Source organism: Phocoena sinus, chromosome 14 (assembly GCF_008692025.1).
Source record: "Phocoena sinus isolate mPhoSin1 chromosome 14, mPhoSin1.pri, whole genome shotgun sequence".
Lineage (NCBI taxonomy): Eukaryota > Metazoa > Chordata > Mammalia > Artiodactyla > Phocoenidae > Phocoena > Phocoena sinus.
Genome location: NC_045776.1, coordinates 74030393 through 74054522, shown reverse-complemented (window position 1 = coordinate 74054522; position 24130 = coordinate 74030393). Strand labels below are relative to the sequence as shown.

Genomic DNA, 24130 nt, shown 5'->3' with positions numbered 1-24130 from the left:
TCATCATTAGTGTATGGGAATGCAAGAGATTTCTGTGCATTAATTTTGTATCCTGCTACTTTACCAGATTCACTGATTAGCTCTAGTAGTTTTCTGGTAACATCTTTAGGATTCTGTATGTATAGTATGATGTCATCTGCAAACAGTGACAGTTTTACTTCTTCTTTTCCATTTTGGATTCCTTTTATTTCTTTTTCTTCTTTGATTGCTGTGGCTAAAACTTCCAAAACTAAGTTGAATAATAGTGGTGAGAGTGGGCAACCTTGTCTTGTTCCTGATCTTAGTGGAAATGGTTTCCAGTTTTTCACCATTGAGAACGATGCTGGCTGTGGGTTTGTCATATATGGCCTTTATTATGTTGAGGTAAGTTCCCTCTATACCTACTTGCTGGAGGGTTTTTATCATAAATGGGTGTTGAATTTTGTCAGAAGGTTTTTCTGCATCTATTGAGATGATCATATGGTTTTTATCCTTCAGTTTGTTAATATGGTATATCACATTGATTGATTTGCATATATTGAAGAATGGCAGGCAGATTCTTTTTTTTAAAATCAGTTATTTATTTATTTTTGGCTCTGCTGGGTCTTTGGTGCTGCGTGCGGGCTTTCTCTAGTTGTGGCGAGTGGCGGCTACTCTTCATTGCAGTGCGTGGGCTTCTCATTGTGGTGGCTTCTCTTGTTGTAGAGCGCAGGTCCCAAGCACGTGGGCTTCAATAGTTGTGGCACGTAGGCTCAGCAGTTGTGGCTCACGGGCCCTAGAGCGGAGGCTCAATAGTTGTGGCGCACAGGCTTAGTTGCTCTGTGGCATGTGGGATCTTCCCGGACCAGGGCTCAATCCCGTGTCCCTGGCATTGTTAGGCATATTCTTAACCACTGCACCACCAGGGAAGTCCCGGCAGGCAGATTCTTAACCACTGCGCCACCAGGGAAGCCCAAGATGCTTCTTAAGATGTGTTGGAAACACTGGTGTTGTGGTTCAGAATGTGGGCTCTAAGTTTACAGACTGCCTTTTAATCCCGGTTCACCATTTACTAATGAAGTGATTTGGTCATTGGTTTAACCTTCTAAACCAGCCATTTTCCATTCATTCATTTATTTATTGAAGTATAGTTGATTTACACTACTTCAGGTGTACAGCAAGTGTTTCAGTTATATATATATATATATACACACACACACACACACATATATATTCTTTTTCAGATTCTTTTCCTTTATAGGTTATCACAAGATATTGAATATAGTTTCCTGTGCTATACAGTAGGTCCTTGTATTTTTTATCTGTTTTCTATATAGTGTTGTGTATCTGTTAATCCCAAATTCTCAATTTATCCCAACTCCCCTAAACCAGCCATTTCCTTATCTCATGGGGACAGCACTACTACTTACCTGCCTCATGCTATGATTTTCCAGATTAAGGACCACAGTGAATGGAAACTTTTTGGCACAGCTTCTGGCATGTAAACATTTGGTAAATTTTGTAAATGTAGTTCCCTCACAACCAAACAGTTCTCTTCTGTGAGCTCCTGAACTACAGCTTTCTAGCACCTTTAGGAAAGACATTTGCTTTCTACTCTTTCTAAAATAACTTCTTACAGAGAACTATATTCAATATGCTATGATAAACTATAATGGAAAAGAATATAAAAAAAGAATGTATGGGGATTTCCTGGTGGCACAGTGGTTAAGAATCTGCCTACCAATGCAGGGGACACAGGTTCAAGCCCTAGTCCAGGAAGATCCCACATGCCGCGGAGCAACTAAGCCCATGTGCCACAACTACAGAGCCTGCGCTCTGGAGCCCACGAGCCACAACTACTGAACCCACATGCCACAACTACTGAAGCTCGCGTGCCTAGAGCCCGTGCTCCGCAACAAGAGAAGCCACCGCAGTGAGAAGCCTGCACACCTCAACGAAGGTAGCCTCCACTCGCCACAACTAGAGAAAGCCCGCACACAGCAACAAAGACCCAATGCAGCCAAAAATAAATAAATAAGAATGTACGTATATGTATAACTGAATCACTTTGCTGTACAGCAGAAGCTAACAACATTGTAAATCAACTATACTTGGATTTTTAAAAGTGAAGAAAGCTTTAAAAAAACTTGAAGTGAAGTGAAGTGAAAGTGAAGAAATTACTTTAAAAAAGTAATACATGTCCTCTGGAGAAAATTTGAAAAAGCAAAAGGAAGAAAAATATAAATTACTCATACTCCATAATTTCATGAATTTACTTCCAGTCTTTGTAGAGAAATGTTATAATGTGATTAATATATAACTAGTAATTTTCTTTTGTAAAGTACTTAATTGCCCTTGAATTGCTTATTTTGCTATTTACCTTTGTGTTTCTTATATCATTAAGGTTTTGATTGGTTAGTTTCTGTTTGTTCTTATAGATAGCGTTTAGAGTCTTGTTTATTGTTTTTGTATTGTTTGATTGTTTATGATTTTTTTCTTAATGCAAAAATTTTGTTATGCAATAGGAAAAACTCGAGATAGTCTAGAGACCTACAGCCATTTTTGTTTCCAGCCTCCTTTCTTTTCTGCTATTACCTATGTGCCTCTGCTGTGTTGAGCTTTTTATGAACTCTGAGTTAAGCTAGGCTTGGAATTTGTATTTTGAACAGAGACATTGCTGCTTTGCTTAGTTTCTTACAGTGTGGCTGTTTACCAGGCCGTGTTCTTTATGCTGAACACTCATCCAAGTTGTTTTAGAAATCACAGGACCAGTTATAACCCCCCTGCAGTTTTGGGTTTACAGCTTTAGTTGTTTCACTAAAGCAGGACATTGTAGGATGCTTCTGTGGCTGCTGATTTTTCTCCATGAAGCCATTAAGAGTTGGAAATGCTTTGGAGTTAAAATTTTAAGTTTTCCCAAGAGTGAAAGTTCTACATAAATGGAAATCAAAATTTATTACAGAAATTGAAGTGATCTGAAATTGCCTCAGGAATTCTTTGGAGAGATACTTAAGATTCACATTCAGCCCTATTCAAATCTTATTCCATTGTCCCCCTGCCATAATTGGCCTCCTCCAGGCATGTTCATCTCAGCTCTTAGCTTGTTTGTTCACGGATCCTGAAGATGCTACCTTTAGAAGATGTGTAGTATTGTTTTTTTTTTTAAATTAATGTTGTTATATGCATGTTTTTATTAACATCTTTATTGGAGTATAATTGCTTTACAATGGTGTGTTAGTTTCTGCTTCATAACAAAGTGAATCAGCTATACATATACATATATCCCCATATCTCCTCCCTCTTGCGTCTCCCTCCCACCCTCCCTATCTCACCCCTCTAGGTGGTCACAAAGCACCGAGCTGATCTCCCTGTGCTATGCGGCTGCTTCCTACTAGCTATCTATTTTACATTTGGTAGCGTACATATGTCCATATATGCATGTTTTTGCAACTTGCTTTTTTCTACTCTGTGTATCTTAGAGCTTAATTCATGTATGTGTGTGTGTATGAATTATATATGTGAATGTGAACTATACTGAGTTATATATAATTGTATATGAACTGTGTATATATGAATATATGGATTATATATAATTATATTTTATATAATTCATTATTATATATAATTATGTTTTATTTATACAAATTGCTTATTTATTTATATGAATTGCTCAGCTTCGTTCTTTCAAACTTCCTCACAGATTATTTAGCCTTTCTCCTGTTGATAGACATTTTAGGTTGATTCCAATTTTTCTCCAGTATAATGTTCAATGTCTTTGTACCTCCAAATGTTTCTGAATCCTCACAGTGCTTATCAGTACTTTGTACATTGGAAACCACGTCAGAAATAAAGTTTGTTGAATTGAATTTGAAGAATGTGGATTTATTTATTTATTTATAAAGAGAATTCAGTAGTATTTGTCAAAGTAGCAGTATTATCAAAAATTTGAAGTACAGTTTTGAGAGAATGTCAGTATCACTAGCTACCTATATGCTCTAGGACATCATGCTAGTTGAACCCATTTACAACAAATCTATGTAACAAATATATATATATATTTTTAAAAATTTTATTTATTTATTTATTTTTGGCTGCATTGGGTCTTCATTGCTGCACGAGGGCTTTTCTCTAGTTGGGGCGAGCGGGAGCTAATCTTCGTTGCGGTGCACGGGCTTTTCATTGCGGTGGCTTCTCTTGTTGCAGAGCATAGGCCCTAGGCACATGGGCTTCAGTAGTTTTGGCATGGGGGCTCAGTAGTTGTGGCTCACGGGCTCTAGAGCACAGGCTCAGTCGTTGTGGCACATGGGCTTAGTTGCTCCATGGCATGTGAGATCTTCCTGGACCAGGGCTCGAACCCGTGTCCCCTGCATTGGCAGGCGGATTCTTAACCACTACGCCACCAGGGAAGCCCAACAAAAATATTTTTAAACCTAGTTGGTGGTAATTTATTCTCTGTTAAATTTGGTCCAGCACATTTTCCATGCAAAAAAAAAAAAAAATTAAATGTCTTTGGAAGTGATTTTGTCTATAGTTTTAAGAGTTTTAGTGAAATTCAAAAATTGCAGTTATATGATTTTGAAGAAAATGAAGGAACCCCATTTTTCATTTTATCAGTAACCCCTGGGTAGCATGGAATGTTGTAAGTTAAATACACATTGCATTGATGTGGTAAATTGTAGTGTTTTTGAAATAAATTCCAAGATGTAAATTTTTTTTTTTTTTTTTCGGTATGCAGGCCTCTCACTGTTGTGGCCTCTCCCGTTGCGGAGCACAGGCTCCGGACACGCAGGCTCAGCGGCCATGGCTCACGGGCCCAGCCGCTCAGCAGCATGGGGGATCTTCCCGGACCGGGGCACGAACCCGTGTCCCCTGCATCGGCAGGTGGACTCTCAACCACTGCACCACCAGGGAAGCCCCCAAGATGTAAAATTTTTAATGCTTCATTTTGTTGTCTGTTTCATTGTTTACTAGAGAAAGAATTTCTTTGGTAAAAAATCATGTTGGAAAGAAAAATTGAACTTTAGATATTTTTTGATGTTTTAGGACATAAGTATAACATGGTATAACTTGGTATATGTGGCTTTGGCAGCAAAAATTAATCAATCCAAAACCTCACAGAAGCAACTTCTGGCTGTTAAAATCCATAATGCGATAGGTCTTTTTCATGTGTTCCTCCTTTATCATATCTAGGCAAGGACTTAATAACTCAGCAGTGATAATAAAAGTTGCATTAAGAGGGGGAATTTTATGTATTTTGCTGTCATAATTTATAAAACTCTTAGAAATTTGAAGTTGTAGGTTCCAGATAAAGGCCATAAAAAGTGGATTTTTTTCTTACGTTTTTCTGATCATGGGACAGGACCAATAGCTCAGCAATGAATCATCCGTATTTTAGATATCAAAAGTGAAGCTATAGGGCTTCCCTGGTGGTGCAGTGGTTGAGAGTCCGCCTGCCGATGCAAGGGGCACGAACCCGGTCCGGGAAGATCCCACATGCCGCGGAGCGGCTGGGCCCGTGAGCCATGGCCGCTGAGCCTGCGCGTCTGGAGCCTGTGCTCCGCAAAGGGAGAGGCTACAACAGTGAGAGGCCCGCCTACCGCTAAAAAAAAAAAAAAAAAAAAAGTGAAGCTATAGATTTTGAGCCAATTTAGGTTTTCTAATGTTCAGATGAGAGGAAAATGGACGAGCAAAACTTTGGGGTTGATAGCCCTATGTAATTATTTTGGAAGAGCAATGTTTGACATGTGTTAAATTCTCCAGAAGGTTGCCTTTAGATGTAAATCTTTTTTAGCCACGAGTTTCTGGATTTGTCCCTGATTTGCTAAGATAGGAGTTGCATATCTAATATGTAATCTAATATGGTTAAGTATCTAATATAGTTAAGCTTTGTGTTACCTTTTTTTTTAATGATTTTTTAAAAATTAATTTATTTTTGGCTGTGTTGGGTCTTCGTTGCTGTGTGTGGGCTTTCTCTAGTTGCGGCGAGAGGGAGCTATCTTTGTTGCAGTGCACAGGCTTCTCATTGTGGTGGCTTCTCTTGTTGTGGAGCACGGACTCTAGGCACGCGGGCTTCAGTAGTTGCAGCTCACGGGCTCAGTAGTTGTGGCTCACGGGCTCAGTAGTTGTGGCTCACGGGCTCAGTAGTTGTGGCCCACAGGCTCTAGAGTGCAGGCTCAGTAGTTGTGGCGCATGGGCTTAGTTGCTCCAAAGCATGTGGGATCTTCCCCGATCAGGGCTGGAACCCGTGTCCCCTGCATCAGGAGGCAGATTGTCAACCACTGCGCCACCAAGGAAGCCCTGTTACCTTATTTTTTAGTGGTTTATCCTTATACTCCTTGCTCCCTGCCCCCAACAGCATATTAAGTCTTAGCTACAAAAGGTACATTTAATTTTAGCTAGCTGGTTAGTTTTACTGAACATTTGTTCTTTGCAGACTGAGGGAGACAGATGGATTTGAATTCTAAAGTGGAATCTTGATTTAGTAGAAAAAAGAGCCAGTAAAGTGATAGACGAGGTTTCCAGGCAGTTTTAATTAGGCGCAGCTGTGAGCAGGAATTGATGAGAAGGGCAAGATTTCGTGGCATAAAAGATGCAGCATTTCTCATGTTTCTTAGAGGTATTTAGGAGTCAGCCATGGTTATCGGTAATTTTTACTGAGTAGTTGTTTGGTGCCTATTCATGTTCTTGCCTACCCCAGCCAAACAATTACAGGCTACAGGTTTAAAATTAATGTCTTTGATCTTATAATCAAAGTATGGATGACACTGATTTCAGCTTCTTTGTTCATGTTGACTAAAGAAGTCATTGGAAGTACTGATCTAGGAGTGTGTTTGCAAATGGTGCCTTATTGTGTCTATTGCTTTCTGTTGTTTGTTTTGTTTTGTTGGGCATGTATGTGCACTGTCAGGTAGCATCTTTAGTCATTTGCTCATTCAGTAAATATTTATTGAGCATCTGTCATGTAACAGGTTCTCTGGTGTTTGGGATACACTAGGGAACAAAATAGACAAAGTTGTAAGCCATAATGAGAGAGTTTGAAATAAATTTGAAAAAGATATTTTTCAACTAATATTAACTAATGTTATTGAGTGCTTACTACATGCCAGGTGCTGTGCTCTGTGCCTTATTTCAGGAGAAAGAATTCAAAACATGCTGAGATTTTAGTGCAGAAGATAAAGAGATGAATGAATATAAGTGTGCACCCTTGAGAAGTTTACAATCTATCAGAATCCCTCTGGTAACAGTAATTATCTGTAGAACTTGTATTTTAATTGAGTATATGATTAGAATCCCTCCTGTGCACAATTCTGAGGATTGACAAATTTTGCAAACCGGGACTTCCTATGTCCGTAATGGGAGGTTGTTCGTCACACTCAATGTCAGGTGGCAGTAGTTAGGCTTATTGCATGCATTCAATCAAATGGTTACTATAGAGCAGTATTTTTTCACCCTCAGCTAGATGATTCTCTGCTGCGGGGGCTTCCCTGTACATTGCAGGATGTCTGTCCCTGGCCTCTACCCACTAGATGCCAGTAACACCTCTGTACTTGTAACGACCCAAAATATTTCTCGGCATTGCCACACATCCCCTGGAGGCATCAAGAGTCTCTGTCTCCCTAGACAGTCCGCACCTCCTCCAGGAGGCAGAGCCAACTGCAGCATCATCCAAAGCTTAGCTTGTGCCACCCGCTCACACTCTTCCTACAAATGGGAAGTGCTTGGGCTACTCACACCTGATACTGGGAATACTCTCATTAGACTGTGACCGTGTTTCTAGAGAAACCATTAACTGCTTATCAGCAGTGGGGATAATGATCTTGGTCTGCTTTGCAGAGCTAGAATAAACAGTGGGAATTACAACGTTTTCATTATTAAATATATCATGAATTCAAATGGTATATATGGAAGGTATGTATTTTGGGGTAGAACTTTTGAATATATAAATTAAACTAAATTAAAAAAATATATTCTCTTATTCCACCACCCCGTTAAGAAATGGGTCCTTACCAATCCCTTTAAAGACCCCTGTTGGGCTTCCCTGGTGGCGCAGTGGTTGAGAGTCTGCCTGCCGATGCAGGGGACACGGGTTCGTGCCCCGGTCCGGGAGGATCCCACATGCCGCGGAGTGGCTGTGCCCGTGAGCCATGGCTGCTGAGCCTGGGCGTCCGGAGCCTGTTGCTCTGCAACGAGAGAAGCCACAACAGTGAGAGGCCCGCGTACCACAAAAAAAAAAAAAAAAAAAGACCCTTGCATGCTCCACAATTCAGCCCTCCCTCTCTCCCACGTAGGATACCACTATCTTGAATTTTGTGTTTCTTTTCTGTATTGTTTTATAGTATGCACACAACTCTAAACATTACAGAGCTCAGTTCTGTGTGTGTTTTTTGGTTTGTTTTTTGTTTTTTTTTTTTTTGCGATACGCGGGCTTCTCACTGCCGTGGCCTCTCCCGTTGCGGAGCACAGGCTCCGGACGCGCAGGCTCAGCGGCCATGGCTCACGGGCCCAGCCACTCCGTGGCATGTGGGCATCTTCCCGGACCGGGGCACGAACCCATGTGCCCTGCATTGGCAGGCGGACTCCCAACCACTGCACCACCAGGGAATGCCCCAGTTTTGTGTGTTTTAAGACCTTATTATATAAATGTAGTATGCCATATGTAATTCTTGTGACTTGCTTTATTTTCTGCTCCACATGTGTTACATGATTCTTCCATGCTGATGTGTGTAGCTGTACTTCTGTTTTCACTGCTGTGTAATTATTTGAATACATCACAGTGTATCCATTTTGTTGATGAATATTTGTTTCCAGTTGTTTTTATTTTGTTATTGTAAACAATGTTACTGTAAATATTCTTGTACTTGTCATCTGGTGTTAATGTGCAAGAGTTTCTGTAGGGAATTACCCAGGAGTGGATTGCTGTATTGTAGGCTATATGCATGGAGCAGGCTGAAGGATGGCCCCTAAAGATAACAGGTCCTAATACCTGGAACCTATAAATGTTACCTTATGTGGAAAGAGGATCTTTGCAGGTGTGATTAAGTTAAGGATCTTGAGCTGGGGAGATGATCCTAGATTATCAGGTGGGCTCTAAATGCAGTCACAAGTGTCCTTAATAGAGGAGAGGCCAACGGAAGTTACACCGAGTATAAGAGGAGAAGGCCCTGTGATCACAGAGGCAGAGATTGAAGTGATGTAGCTGCAGCCCAGGATGCCAGCAGGCACCAAAAGATGGAAGAGCCAAGAAACAAACTCTTTCCTAGAGCCTCTGGAGGGAGTGCAGCCCTGCCAGCAACACCTGGAATTTGGCCCAGTGATACTGATTTTGGACTTCTGGCCTCCAGAACTGTGAGAAAATAAATATCTGTTGTTTTAAGCCACTAAGTGTGGTGATTTGTCATAGCAGCCACCAGGAGCTAAAACAATTCTTTATTTTTTTTCATTTTCATTTTAACTGGACAATACCAATTGTTTTCTAAGGTGTCTGTACTAATTTATGTTTCCACCAGAAGTGTCTAAGAATTACTATTGTTTCACATTCTTCTCAGTAGTTTGATTCTTTTGCATTTTACCAGGAGATTTTTCTAAGCAATTTTATAAAATTTAGTACAAACTTTAAAAAATTTAGTTCAGAATGCAAAAACAAACAAAAAACTACACTAATAAGAAGGTAAAAATGTTGATATTGAATACTGTAGTAATGTAGAGAAGGGGTTTGGTTAAATTAATACATATGCTACAGATACTGTGTTATATGTATTATTTCTCTTGCCTCGTCTCCTAACCACTAAACTTAATATTTTCTGCACACATTCTTCCTTCTCGTGAAAATAATCCAGTGATTCTTTGGTACTCATTACATGATTTGGCATGCTTTTTAGGTTTCTGTTTGGTTTGTTTCTGTTTTTACTCTATCCCATGTTAAATCTTTTTGGCTAAACATAAGTTGGTAAAATAGTATTTTGTGGGGGGAGGCAGTAACTATAACCTAGCTGCTCAGGAAGATAGTATATTTGTGCATGTATTTTGAGGGAACAGATGTTTAGTCATCAATCCCAGAAAATGTTATCATGCCCTTGTCTCATGAAGTATATCGTTTGATGATAAACATATTGCACATACTAACAATAATTGTACCTTAGGGATGAATTGTATTTGGCACTTTAAAAAGTAATTTTAGGGCTTCCCTGGTGGTGTAGTGGTTGAGAGTCCGCCTGCCGATGCAGGGGACACGGGTTCGTGCCCCGGTCTGGGGAGATCCCACATGCCGCAGAGCGGCTGGGCCCGTGAGCCATGGCCGCTGAGCCTGCGCGTCTGGAGCCTGTGCTCCGCAACGGGAGAGGCCAAGACAGTGAGAGGCCCACGTACCGCAAGAAAAAAAAAAAAAAAAGTAATTTTAAAATGTATATCCTCATTTGATTAATTTGTTTGTTCTTTTGTTGTGCTCCTTAAGGGTAAGCATTTAAGCAAATATATTTACTTAGGAAACTAGATTAATCATAGTTGTTTTTACACAATTTTGAGAGTCTATTAGCAAAATTAAGTTTTTTTTTTTTTTTTTTTTTTTTTTTTTTATGCGTTACGCGGGCCTCTCACTGTTGTGGCCTCTCCCGTTGCGGAGGACAGGCTCCGGACGCGCAGGCTCAGCGGCCATGGCTCATGGGCCCAGCCGCTCCGCGGCATGTGGGATCTTCCCAGACCGGGGCACGAACCCGTGTCCCCTGCATCGGCAGGCGGACTCTCAACCACTGCGCCACCAGGGAAGCCCCAAAATTAAGTTTTTATTAAAGTTTCTATTAGCAAAATTAAGTGGCTAATTGAGGTGATTTAGCTAGTCTTTTTTTTTTTTTTTTTTAGCTAGTCTTTTTAAAGACTGCTCTCTTTAATAGAATCCTAGCATTTGAAGAAGAAATCCTTGTGTGTCATTTACATTACAAGAACTGTAATAAAGAGCCATCCAGTTTCTTCTTGATTGTGACCAGTGGAGGGGCTCTTAGAACCTCTTAAGCTTTTGGTTTTGGCAAGCTTTTTTTTAAAAAACACTTTTCTTATAAAAATTTGGAAAATTGCCCCAAAATATTAAAGTAGACAGAATTGCATAATGAACCCTTATGTACTCATCACCAACTTCGACAATTTTCAACTCATGGCTGACTTGTTTCACCTATGCTGCCACCTATTTCTCTTTCCCATATTATTCCCATATTATTTTAAAGTAAATCCATGACATCCTATCACTTTATCCATAAGTATTTCAATATGTATCTAAAAGATGAGGATTCCTTAAAAAAACATAATCATAATATTTCATATCTTTAAAAATTAACAGTATTTCTTTAAATACACAGTCAGCATTCACATTTCCAATTGTGATTATGCTAATATTTTTAAAAGGTTGTTTGGATGAGGATATAAATAAGGATATAATGTTTTTTAAACTACATATTACTTCTCCTTCTCTTCTCTTTTTTTTTTTCCTCTCCCTTGCAATTTATTTGTTGAAGAAAGTTGGTTCTTTGTCCTGTTGAGTTTCCTATGGTCTAGATTATGCTTATTGCACCCCCTTGGTATAGTTTAACATCTTTTTTCTGTCCTCTCTATTTCCTGTAAATTCATATTTGAATCTCACTTCTAGACCACAGTTCCATCATGTTTAAGTTTGTTTTGTTTTTCCTTTATTTTTTGGCAAGATTGCTTTACGGGTGGTGGTGTATATTTTCATCATTAGGCACATAATGTCAGCTTATTTTTGCAGCTGCTAAAGCTCAGTGCCTAGATCTAGTACACTGAGATTGCAAAATGGTGATAGCCTGTCATTCCTTCATTTATTAGCTGGAATTCTTCTATACAGAGAAGTTTTCTTTTGTCAACAGTTTGCTTACCTAGGTGGACAGGCTATATAAGAAAGGCAGGGTAAATGATTGACTCTTTCGCTATATTAACCAGTTTACCAAAAATAGGGTTGGTTTGCCAACATCCTCCAATGGTGGGTTTTTAAAAAAATATTATAAATTTGTGGATTTAAATGTATTTGATGTGTTTCTGTCCATTGAACTTACTGTCCTTACTGGCTTGGTAAAATTATTGTTTTTTAAAATGGACTGTCCTTTTTCCAAAGAAGATAAGTGAATGACCTTATGAAAAGATGAAAAGCTTACGAAAAGATGCTCAACATCATTAGCCTTCAGGGAAATGAAAATCAAAACCACATGAGTTACCACTTCAAGCCCCCTTGGATGGCTCTAATCAAAAGACAGATAATAACAAGTGTTAGCAATAATGTGGAGAAATTGAAATCTTTATACATTACTGGTGGGAATGTAACATGGTGCAGCCACTTTGGAAAACAGTTTAACAGTTCCTCCAAAAGGTAAACAGAGTTACCATATGATTTGGCAGTTTCACGCTTATGTTTTCATCCCTCTTGGTTATAAAGCTATGTCCATACAAAAACTTGTACTTGAATATTCATAGCAGCATTGTTCATAATTGCCAAAAAATGGAAAGAACTTGTGTCCATTAACTGATGAATGGATAAATAAGATATGGTATATCCGTTAAATGGAATATTATTCAGCAATAAAAAGGAGTGAAGTACTGATACATACTACAACATGGACGAATTTTAAACAGTATGCTAAGTGAAAGAGGGCAGTCACAAAATACCCCTCAGAGTATGATTCCATTTCTATTAAATGTAGAGAAAATAGGTAAATCTATAGCAACAGTAGATTAGTGATTGCCTAGGGCTGAAAGATTTGGGGGGACATGGGGAGTGACTGCTAATGGGTACAGATTTTCTTTTGGAGGTGATGCAAATGTTCTAAAATTGGAATGAATGCACAACTGTCAATACGCTAAAAGCCATTGGATTGTATACTTTAAGTGGATGAATTTCATGGTGTGTGAATTACATTAAAATAAGCCTTTTTATAAAGGTCATTATATTAAAAAAGAAAAAAAAAGGACTACCCAGAGTCATCCAGAGAGCCTGCTTTAGATGCAGATTCCAGGGTAATCCTAGACCCTTTGAAACAATGTTTATAATTGGATCCCAAGAATCTTTTTTGAAGAGTAAATACATCCAGGAATTCTGTTTGAATTATTATCAAGTTGTTTGTTAGGCTGTGCATCCCAGTAACTTCCTGTTTCTGCCTCTCCTGGAGCAATAAGGGAGGAGAGTAAGTCTTCCTCTTCCACATGACAGCCCTTGAAATTTATGAAGGCAGCTCCCCGTTCCAACTCACCTTTGTAGGCCACGCATCCCTAGTTCCTTACCATTTCTCATGTGACGTGATTGCCAGATTAGTCAAATCACCTCTTCTGGACACACAGTCTGTTTAAGACCTCTTAAAATGAGGTACTTTGAACAGGATATTCCAGTTATAGTTTGACCATTGCAGAATATAAATGGGATTATTACCTCCCTTGCTTCTGACACTGAAATTCTACTAATGTATTAAGATTATATTAACATTTTAAAAAATGGTGGTGGCTCAAATGAAGCATGTGTTTAATTCAAACCTCCTTTACCCCACCCTCAGCACTCCCAGGTTTTATCTAGTTGGGTCTTCCTTATAGGGTTATCTGGAAAAGTTCCCTTTCTTGGTGGTGACCTGGTCCAAAATAAGGAAGCATCTTTAATGTCCTAACAATTATTTAGCAGTTTCAAGTTTTTCAGAGCACTCCCTATACATTATTTCCTTTGATCTTAACAGTGTAAACCCGTCATTTTATAGATGTAGAAACACAGACTGAGAGAATTTAAGTAAAATGCCTAAGGGGAGAGTTATTTGCAGAGGCTGGGCTAGAACCTAGTTTCCTTAACTCAGTGGTTTGTAATCTTGGCTGCACATTGCATTCACCTGTGGAGTTAAAAAAAAAAACGAAAATGAAAACTAGGTTCCATCCCTAGATATTTTGAGTTAATCGGGTTGGGGTGGGACCTATTCGGTATTATTTAAAAGCTCTCAAGGCAGTTCTAATGTTTAGCCAGGGTTGAGCAACTGCCCTAACTCATATCCTCATGTTCCCTCCCTGTCACATATATTTTCTTCATCTAATTGAAATAGTCTTACATGGAAGAGGAAGAATTATTTTCCGTTGCTCCAGAAGGCAGAATCACAATTAGTCCAAGTGAGAGAAGGTTACTCAGATGTACAGTGGGAACCAGATGTACATCTTAAGAGAATTATTCTTGGAATTTATGTATCTTTTCATTCATTAATTTATCAAACTTTTATTTGCCAGACACTGTGCTAAGCTCTGGGGGTACAAATATGAATAAGACATGGTCTCCCCCTTTCAGAGCTCACAGTTGAAAGGGGGGACAGATATAAATAACATTATGGTAGAGTGTGGTATGTGTTACACATATTGGGAGCTCTATAATTTCCTTCTTTGTTATATTTTTGTATTTGTAAATTGTCAACAGTAATTTTCTTACTAAGATATATTTATGCTAAGCATTTGGTGAATATGTCACAATGATAGTCTTTACATTAAGTACGTAATTCAAGCAATAACAGGTAAAGTTAGTCCTTGCATAGATATCTTTTTTCTTTAAATACTCCTAATAATAAAATTTATAGTGTTGAAACCATTTTGAGAGTTCATTTCTACATCTTTCTCCAAATTTTATTTTGTTGATTACTAAGCATAGGAAGATGATCTGTATTGGCTTTGTCAAGATTTTGTGTTGGTGAAAAAAATGATTTTGTAACAGAAATTTTTAGATTTGGACTCTATGCCTCAGATCAGCTTTGAAGAATCACTCTATATACCACTCACTACATTTCCTTTATGGACATCATTTATTAAAAACAAATCATTGATACATTTCCTATTGAAATACCAGACACATTTATCCTTAGAGTTTGTATCTGACCCTCTGATAGAGGTATCTGACCCTCAGATAGAGGTATATCCTGGACAATACGGGAACACCAAAAAGTTATTCTGGGGAGGGGAAGAGGGAGGAAGAAAAGAGGGAGGAAATCAGAGTTTTTCAAAGTTGGCGGTGGAGCAGAGCTGGGTTCTGAATGATAGGTAGGATTTAGACTGAGTGGTATGGACATTCAGGCCACATCAGCAGGGAGATGGAAAAATGGGACTCTGATCATGGAACATGACAAAAGATGAAAACTGGGCAGGGACAGGACAAGATGGAACTTCTATGAAAAAGAATCTGAACAGTGATTTCTTATACGTGGGAGTCCTCAGAGTCCTAACAATCCTGCTCGTAAAAGCAGCTGGACAGAGATCTAGGAAAAATCACCATGTGCTGGAGAAAGCTTTATAGGACTGAGCCAAAGCTAATTAGTCTGGTGACAAGTCAGGGTCCACTCCTAGTTTTGGCACCAAGCTAGGGGCTAAAACTCGTGAGTTAAAATAAAGTGTGAAGTTTAATTGTGGTTATCATTTAAGACCCTTAGAGGCTCTTTTATTTTATTTTTTAAAACATTTTAAAAAATTTTATTTATTTTTGGCTGTGTTGGGTCTTCGTTGCTGCACGCGGGCTTTCTCTAGTTGTGGCGAGTGGGGGCTACTCTTCCTTGTGTGCGGGCTTCTCATTGCAGTGGCTTCTCTCGTCGCGGGGCATGGGCTCTAGGCGCGTGGGCTTCAGTAGTTTGGGCTCGCGGGCTCTAGAGCGCACGCCCAACAGTTGTGGTACCCATGCGTAGTTGCTCCCCAGCATGTGGGATCTTCCCTGACCAGGGCTCGAACCCATGTCCCCGGCATTGGCAGGTGGATTCTTAACCATTACGCCACCAGGGAAGTCCAAGACCCTTTAAAAAAAATAGGTGATGTTGAGAGTTTGAACATGTATTTCCAAGATTGGATAAGGTCATGCAGCTTCAGGGTCTAATTTAATCGATAAGGGATCCACTCTTGATTTAGGCTTTCGTTTTAGAGATAGAATTACATCCTTCTATTCGTGATTCATTTACTTGGTTCACATGAAATCTTTCTGATCTTTGAGTTGCCATATGCAATTCAATTTGGCCATGATTGCCATCTTCATAATGTAAAAATGGTAGGAAAATCTGTAGAAGGGTTTAAAAACTCACTCTAACATTTGAGAGGGTTTCAGTATTCTATAGACTCTACTGAAAAGTTTTGTCCTGGGCTTGTGAGTCTGGCCAGTTGATCTGCTTTGGAATAATCCAGGTATAAATTCCTTTTATGCTGACAGGTTCATATAATGAATTGAATCAGTTAATGTACCATACTAGGGAGTATAGTAATTTATTTGGAGCTTGAGTGATCCTGAGTTTTAAATATCATTTCTTTTTGGAGAGTGAAACGTTTTATTGTTTACTGATAGTTCCCAGCATCTGTGGTGGTCTGTCCCATCCCACCACCAGTCCTACAGTGAGAGAAACTGCTGCCAAAATTCAATAGATGGGACTAGTGAATTGATTTAAGGAAAGCACTTCCTATGGTACTTGTGATTGTTCTTTGTCAGATATGTCCCCCAAATGTTGATTATATCAATTGTGTCACTATTTGTTTGACTAGCAGTTATTTAAAGGTAGTGTTTGCTTCTGTAAAATACCAGCTCTAGTTAAGACTGCTTTTCTTCAATATAAACTATTCAACTTGTCATCACTATTTCTTTTTTTTTTAAACAGAGGAAAAAACCCTCATGTTTCTATTACCACAAATACCAATGACATTTCAAAATTGAATAAGCATGTTTTACATAGTTCTTTTTATGGGGCATATACAGTTTTTGTTTTGTTTTGTTTTTTTAGCGGTACGCGGGCCTCTCACTGTTGTGGCCTCTTCCGTTGCCGAGCACAGGCTCCGGACGTGCAGGCTCAGCGGCCATAGCTCACGGGCCCAGCCGCTCCGCGGCATGTGGGATCTTCCCGGACCGGGGCACGAACCCGCGTCCCCTGCATCGGCAGGCGGACTCTCAACCACTGCGCCACCAGGGAAGCCCCATATACAGTTTTTATACTCCTTTTTATTGTGTAGTTTTAATTATTTTTTATTTATTGCATAATATTCCATTGTGATATGTTATAATTTAATTGAACCCTTCTGAATATTGAGATTGCTTCCACTTTTTCCACTATAATAAGACTGTAGTGAAAATCTCTGTGCATTTTTATTTCTGGAATGTTTCTTCAGGATAAATTCTTGAAAATGGGATTACTTTCTATTTCTTTCAGAGGTAGGAGATAATATATCTTTTAGTGTCTATCTTGACCCTTTTAGAGAATTACATCTCTGCTATTCTGAAGAGCAAAGTAGATGGAAATTGAGATTAACATTTAAGGGAATATGGTAGTTCATTCCCTAATCTTGATTTTTCTACTAATTATTAGTCTAATTAATTTCCTTATGTGTTTATACAGTATTCTCTATTACTTGAAAAGCCTCTATATTCTTATTCTCCCTACCATATTTACTTGAAATGCATGTTGGCGTTTTACATTTCTCATCATGGCTGACAGGTATATGTTCTGTGTTTTCCCAAATGAAAAAAAAATTGGCTAAAAGATGATCCTCTATACTTCTTTTTTTTTTTTTTTTTTTTTTTGCGGTACGCGGGCCTCTCACGGTTGTGGCCTCTCCCTTGCAGAGCACAGGCTCTGGACGCGCAGGCTCAGCGGCCATGGCTCACGGGCCCAGCCTCTCTGCGGCATGTGGGATATTCCCACATGGGGGGTGCGAACCCGTGTCCCCTGCATCGGCAGGCAGACTCTCAACCACTGTGCCACCAGGGAAGCCCTATATTCTTTTTTTAAAAATATTTATTTATTATTTATTTGGTTGCACCAGGTCTTAGTTGTGGCAGGCGGGTTCCTTAGTTGTGGCACATGGGCTCCTTAGTTGCAGCTTGCAAGCTTCTTAGTTGTGGCTCGCTGGCTCCTTGCAGCATGTGGGCTCCTTAGTTGTGGCATGCATGTGGGATCAAACCGGGGCCCCCTGCATTGGGAGCACGGAGTCTTAACCACTGCACCACAGGGGAAGTCCTGATCCTCTGTACTTCTTATGTCAAATATTGGAGTCTTGTTCAAGGCCAGATTTGGCTGGCAAAGAATATTTTGCCTACCTTCTCTTAGCTTTCTAGAATGATTGTTGTTTAGCTTAAAAACATGTATGTCACGTATGATAAAATTATATTAAGGCTATGAATTGCTTTGAGTGTCGTTTCCTTAATTGGGGTGACTTCAGCATTGTCACCAAAGTACAGTTAGCAAACCTGTCGTCTGATTAAGGGTGACAGGGATCTTCCCTTTTCCTTAAATAGCCTTTTTCCTTTTTAAAGAAAAAGTATTAATTTTATAATGACATTACAGTCTTTTATCTTGGTCAAGAGCTATTACTAAGAGCAATGGTTTTATATGAGGATCTGAGACAAATCATTTAATATTCATAAGTACCAGAATAGATCCTCCATAGCTGACTTACTAAAACCCAAAGGTATGATATCTTTATAAAATGATTTTAGGCCATGACCTTCAAACTTAAGAATTCTTAAAAACAGCAGCATATCAGACAGTTCTTAGTTTTCATAAGACCATTGAAATGGATAATGCTGAGTAATCTAATGGATTTCTGAAAGCATAGTGTGCTTTAGATACTGTTAAATCAATAAACGTAACAGTCACTTAAGCGTGTGTATTATATAATATTTGGTTAATTATATTATAACTCAAATCCTTTCAGAATATTTGTCTTTCAAGTGGAATGCCAAAAATATAACTGAAGTGCTTATAAAAATAGAACCATCAGAAAAATACAGAAGTATAGTATATATTTTTTCAGATAATCTTAATATTTGGAGTTAGCTACAGATTCTGTCATATACATCATTTTATGAACCATGAAGTATCGTATTTCAGAAGCACTTATGTTTGAGATTGGTAATAAAACTAAATATCTGGGTTTAATATTACTGAATTGTTCTTTGATTCTTGTGTCCAATAAAAGCCTGTATTGAATTTTTTAGTAGTTGCTTCATATAACATAAGTTGCCGCTCAGTGTAGCATAAGTAAAAATGTATTTGGAGCACATATGTATTTAATTAATTAATTTATTTAAAAATAATTTTTTAAAATTAATTAATTTATCTTTGGCTGTGTTGGGTCTTCGTTGCTGCGCCTGGGCTTTCTCTAGTTGTGGTGAGCGGGGGCTGCTCTTCGTTTTGGTGCGCAGGCTTCTCATTGCGGTGGCTTCTCTTGTTGCAGAGCACAGGCTCTAGGTGCAAGGGCTTCAGTAGTTGTGACACGCAGGCTCTAGAGCACAGGCTCAGTAGTTGTGGCACATGGGCTTAGTTGCTCTGTGGCATGTGGGATCTTCCCGGACCAGGGCTCGAAGCTGTGCCCCCTGCATTGGCAGGTGGATTCTTAACCACTGCGCCACCAGGGAAGTCCATATATGTATTTTATATCAAAGAGTTGTATTGGGTAGAGATCACAAAATCAGTATTGAAAAGCATTTTAAAAAATGCAACAAAATTTGTTTAGATGATCAAATTTAAAATTTTTTCATTTTTCACATTAAAAGTGTCTCAGTCTTTGGTTGTTGATCGTAATGGTGGAAGCTGGTTACTGACTTTTTTGGGGAGCGATCTTAAAAAAAAAAAAAAAGGTAATCTAGCTTCCTTAGATACAATTACTTAAGGGTAGATGGTTGCCTTTGAAATGTGATCGTTTTTAAAGGAATTTGGAGTTATTTTATCTGCTGTCATGCGAAAAATAATCAAAAGGGTAATTTGTGTTTGATGAATCGAGACAAAAGGGTAGGGAAATACAATTTGTATGACTTGATGATAAAGGACATTTAATCAATCATTATTTGATACTATTGTATTAAAAACTAAATTAAAATGTCCCTAGTTCTTATTTTTAATAATATGATTTGCAATATTGCTTTACCCAATGATACCTAGTTGAATACAACCATAGCCTGATTAGAACTGTTTTAAATTTTATTTTAAAATTATCATATGGTAGAATTGACCTTTTTTGGGGGAGTGGGTGTGCAGTTCCATGAATCTTAACACATGTATAGATTCATGTAACCACCAGCACAATCAGGATATAGAACAGTTTGCCTCCCCAAACTCCCTCATACTATCCCTATATAGTCACACCCTGCCTGTACCCCAACCTCTGGCAACCACTGATCTGTTCTCTATCACTATAGATTTTTTTTTCCCAGAAAGTCATATAAATAGAATAATGCAGATGGAACCTTTTGAAATTGACTTTCACTCAACAAAATGCTATTGAGATTCACTGAGGTTGTAGATATCACTAGTTCATTTCTTTTTATTGCTACTTTGTTGGTTGAAATTTTATGGCATTTGGATATTATTTCTGATCTGACACAGTAGGACTGAAGTTTGAATTGGTTACTTTTTAAAACAATGAATATTTTTTCAAATCAGTTAAATGAGATACATACGTAGTTAATTTTTTGAATTGGAATTTGTTTTCAAACTGAACATTTTTTCAGTTCAGTTTAGTGACTTGCATGTATAGCTAAGTTAGGCAGCTACAGGGTTTACATTTCTCTGGAAGTTCTTGTTGTTTTATTGGGCTAACAGTTTTTTTTTGGGGGGGCTAACAGTTTTAAGGGCAAAATTTGAGATTAAAACAATATTTTGGAGGTTTATGAGAGAAATAAAGTGACCTATGACCCTTTAAAATTTCAGTGCCAATGACTTGACAGAATTTTCTTTGCTTTTATTCTAAGCCTCTCCCCACCCTGACTTTCTGGTCTACTGAGAACCAGACACCTCTGGCGCCTGATAATCTGTTTTAATGTGCTTGTTCCAAGAGTGGCCTCTTATTTGTTGGTTACAACAGTCTGTTCATTTTAACTTAGTCACACTTATATGCGTAAATTATTTGCATCATGAATTTAGTTTGATTCTTTATCTTCATAGCTGTTTCCTTTCCTAGTTGATTGAGGATTTAATGGTTTTATCATTTCTCCAGCTGCTGAAAATCTCAAGGAGGTCTCCTGATACTTGTATGTTCTTGGTGAGAAAATAGGGGTAGATCCATTATCAGTGTGAACTGGATAAATCTATACCATGTCACCAATTGAAAGAGTGGATTAGCAGTAGTAAGAATGGAGTGTTCTTCAAAATCAAAGAATAATAAATAATCATTTATTAGTTGGTATATTAGATCTTGAAGATGAAACTTGTGCTCTTTTCACTGACAACCTACCTGGTAATAGAAGTTAGAGACATAGATTTATAACCTGATCATTGAATAAATATTTACACCTCAACTTTCTAAAATAAGCTACTCAAATTAACTTTTGACCTCCACAGTTAATTATTTTCATGATTTGGGTTCTAATCTCACTTTTAATAGGAGCATTAGCAGAAGTGCCAAGGAGAAAAATCTCTATCAGCAACCTGGCTTTGGCCACAATTAAAAGATTTTTTGATGTGGACCATTTTTAGATACCATTGGATAGATTTGCTTCCATAGATGAGAGCAGTGGTGAAAGCAATACATACCAACTTTTCTATTGGTTCTTTCCTTAGATTTTAACATTTGAGACCAAGAATCCGACGGAATTAGCAGAACGTTTGCGCTCTGTTTGTGGGAATCAGAGCAATGCGTATGCCCGTCTGCTGGAATACCGCCTGAATGCCTTGCGAGGACTGTGGAATGCCCAGCGCCAGCTGGCCTTGGAAGAACAGCATGAAAGGGAAAGTTCAGGTGACGAAGAAACTTTAGCCCTGCTCAAACGCCAGGGCTTGTTGCAGCAACCCGAGCAAGCTCCCTTCACGTCAAGGATGGGGCTCCTGCTGGTCTTCCCCCTTATTCAATCCCAGAGTAGAACAGACCCCTCTCTCTGTAACATAACTGCTGAGGTGCTATTGAACTGCCTTCGCGACTGCCAGCCTTTGAGCTTGACCAAGGAGCCTGCTGACTGTCTGAATGGAATCGAAACTTTGCTGTGCTCTTGGCTAGAGGAGACTTCTGACACAGGCCGACACATCCCACATAAGCAAAAAGAAAATGCTGCTGCTGCCCTGGTGGCTTTGGCATGTGCCAGGTAAGGAAAATCAAAGGTGCCAACTGGTGACCTTGTGATGGCTGCTTCCTGGGTTGGGTGAGTGAATAAGAGGGCAAGCGTATTTGTTGGAAGTCTCAACATTCAGAAGTCCTTCTTCGTTTTCAGTATTGAATTTTGCAGCCTTGACAATGCATAAGATGCTTCCACCAAAACTTGGTACCAGGAGCTGGAGTTGAAACCCAAGTTCAAGTTTTTGCTTTCTGTTATACCATGATAACAGCTTAAACCGTTTAAAATGGAGAATCAGCACTTGCCATTGTCTGCTCACCCTTAGATGGTTACTGTTTTACATCAGGTAGTTAGTAGAGGATGTTGTATCTGTATTTCTCCTGGAAGGACAGTCAAAAAATATGTAGAGCTTTTAATTTTTTTTCCTGCATGTCTGTAAGGAGTATGTCAGTGAGTGAATGGGTTATTACTCACCTGGACTCAGTCACACAGACTTGGTCACAAATTATATTTCTGGACCTTGACGCTTGGCTCCATCAATTTAACTGAAAGATCTCTGTGTGTGTAGCAAGATTTAATAGTGTACTGTCCTTCATTTGTAAGTTGATGTTACTGATGTACTGTCAATAGGAAATGTGCTTGGAGTTACTTTTCCAGGAGAGGATTTCTTACATTCTCCTGCCCAGTAAACTGTATGATCACTCTCACATATTTGTGAGAAAAAGTTTCACTACCTTTGCTTTCTTCTAACCTAATTGTCTAGGGACCAATTAGGACCACGGTCTAGATTAGTGTCACTAATCTCTCTCCCTTCATAATTTTTTATTTGATTGAGTTATTCCTTTTGTTAGCAAAGAGAATGTGGAAAGGTTCTTCTTGGAGGATTATGAAGTTCCTAGCTATAAGACTCCTTTCCCTATTTTTATGGTTTCAAAGTTGACCTTCAAATGGTTGAATCTGAAGCTATTTTTAAGGCACAATGGCACCAGCATTTATTGTCAGTTTCTTTGCCCTGAGCAAACTGTCATAGCCTAGTTTTAGATCCTTGAAGACTGTGGTTGATTATGGAAATCCTGACATGAGCTTAATTCTGGAGACATTATTGGGTGGTACTGAAATAAGTTTCCCTGTAAAGGTTTTACATTGGACTGATTTATTTTTTTTTGGATATGCAGAAGACAGTTTTGAGCCCTAAATGGATTTGTTATTAATGCAAAAGTCCTACTTTGGGAAATTTTGCTTTTAGATAGTCCTATCTTTAGACAGATTTAGGATGTTTGGAATAATTATCAACTCTTTAGTTTCAAATGTTTTTTTTTTTTTTTTTTTTTAGTTTCAAATGTTTTTAATGAACATGGGATCATAAAACTCACTTTTTTATTATGTACCCCAATTTAGTCTGAACCAAGAGAGAGTTATTGAAATCGCTTCATGTACTTGAGATTCCAAATTCCGTTCAGCAGAAATGTTGAAATGAGTGTTTTTTATTTTCTTCTTCTTGGGTGTGTATTTTTGTTTTTGTTTTAGATGGTGCCTACATTATTGCTAATATTATCACCTTGTTCTGGACTTTATTTACCTCAGTCACGTACTTTTCAGTGTTAGATCATCTCCTTTAATGAAGTTATTTAGGAGCGTATTATCGAACTTTTGAGATTGATGCTCTCAAAGACAGAACAGCATTTCCAAAAAAATATTTTGAAGATGTTCATTCATTTCAACCAACTAACATTTATCGAACATATCTGATGTGCCAGAAACCTTGCTAGGTCTTAGGGAAATAATGACTCATGGTGACTCATGGTCTCTAATCTTACAGTTGAGTGGATTTCATTTTGTCAGTCATTATTGCTCATTTACCACATGCAAGAGACTCTACTAGGCAGTGCTGATACAGCAGTGAGCAAGGTAAATGGTTCCTAAAATTGCAAGGTTTACATGAGACTGAGAGAGTCAGACAACTAGCAACAAATGCATATATAAGGTAATTTCTGAGAGGGATGTTCACTGTAACAAGACAAATCAGGATATTTTAGTAATAGAGAATGACTTAAGTGGAGGTGGGGGCCAGCATTAGCTAGAGATACCAGGGAAGGCCTTACTGAATAGGAGACGTTTGAGCTGAGGCCTAGATGATGAGAGCCAGCCAGCCATGCAAAA

General features: G+C 38.6%; 1 protein-coding gene across 7 annotated transcripts in view; it reads left to right on the top strand.

Moving 5' to 3' along the window:
- Window positions 1-24130, top strand: part of HECTD4 (HECT domain E3 ubiquitin protein ligase 4) — a 190588-nt gene that overhangs the window by 27827 nt on the left and 138631 nt on the right. For all 7 annotated transcript variants that reach the window (XR_004353147.1, XM_032654317.1, XM_032654314.1 and 4 more), the window contains exon 2: window positions 21483-22000. Coding sequence is in view for 6 of the 7 variants with exons in the window: in XM_032654317.1 (XP_032510208.1) it covers window positions 21483-22000 (518 nt within the window). In the remaining variant the exon portion in view is untranslated. The remainder of the gene's footprint in view (window positions 1-21482; window positions 22001-24130) is intronic.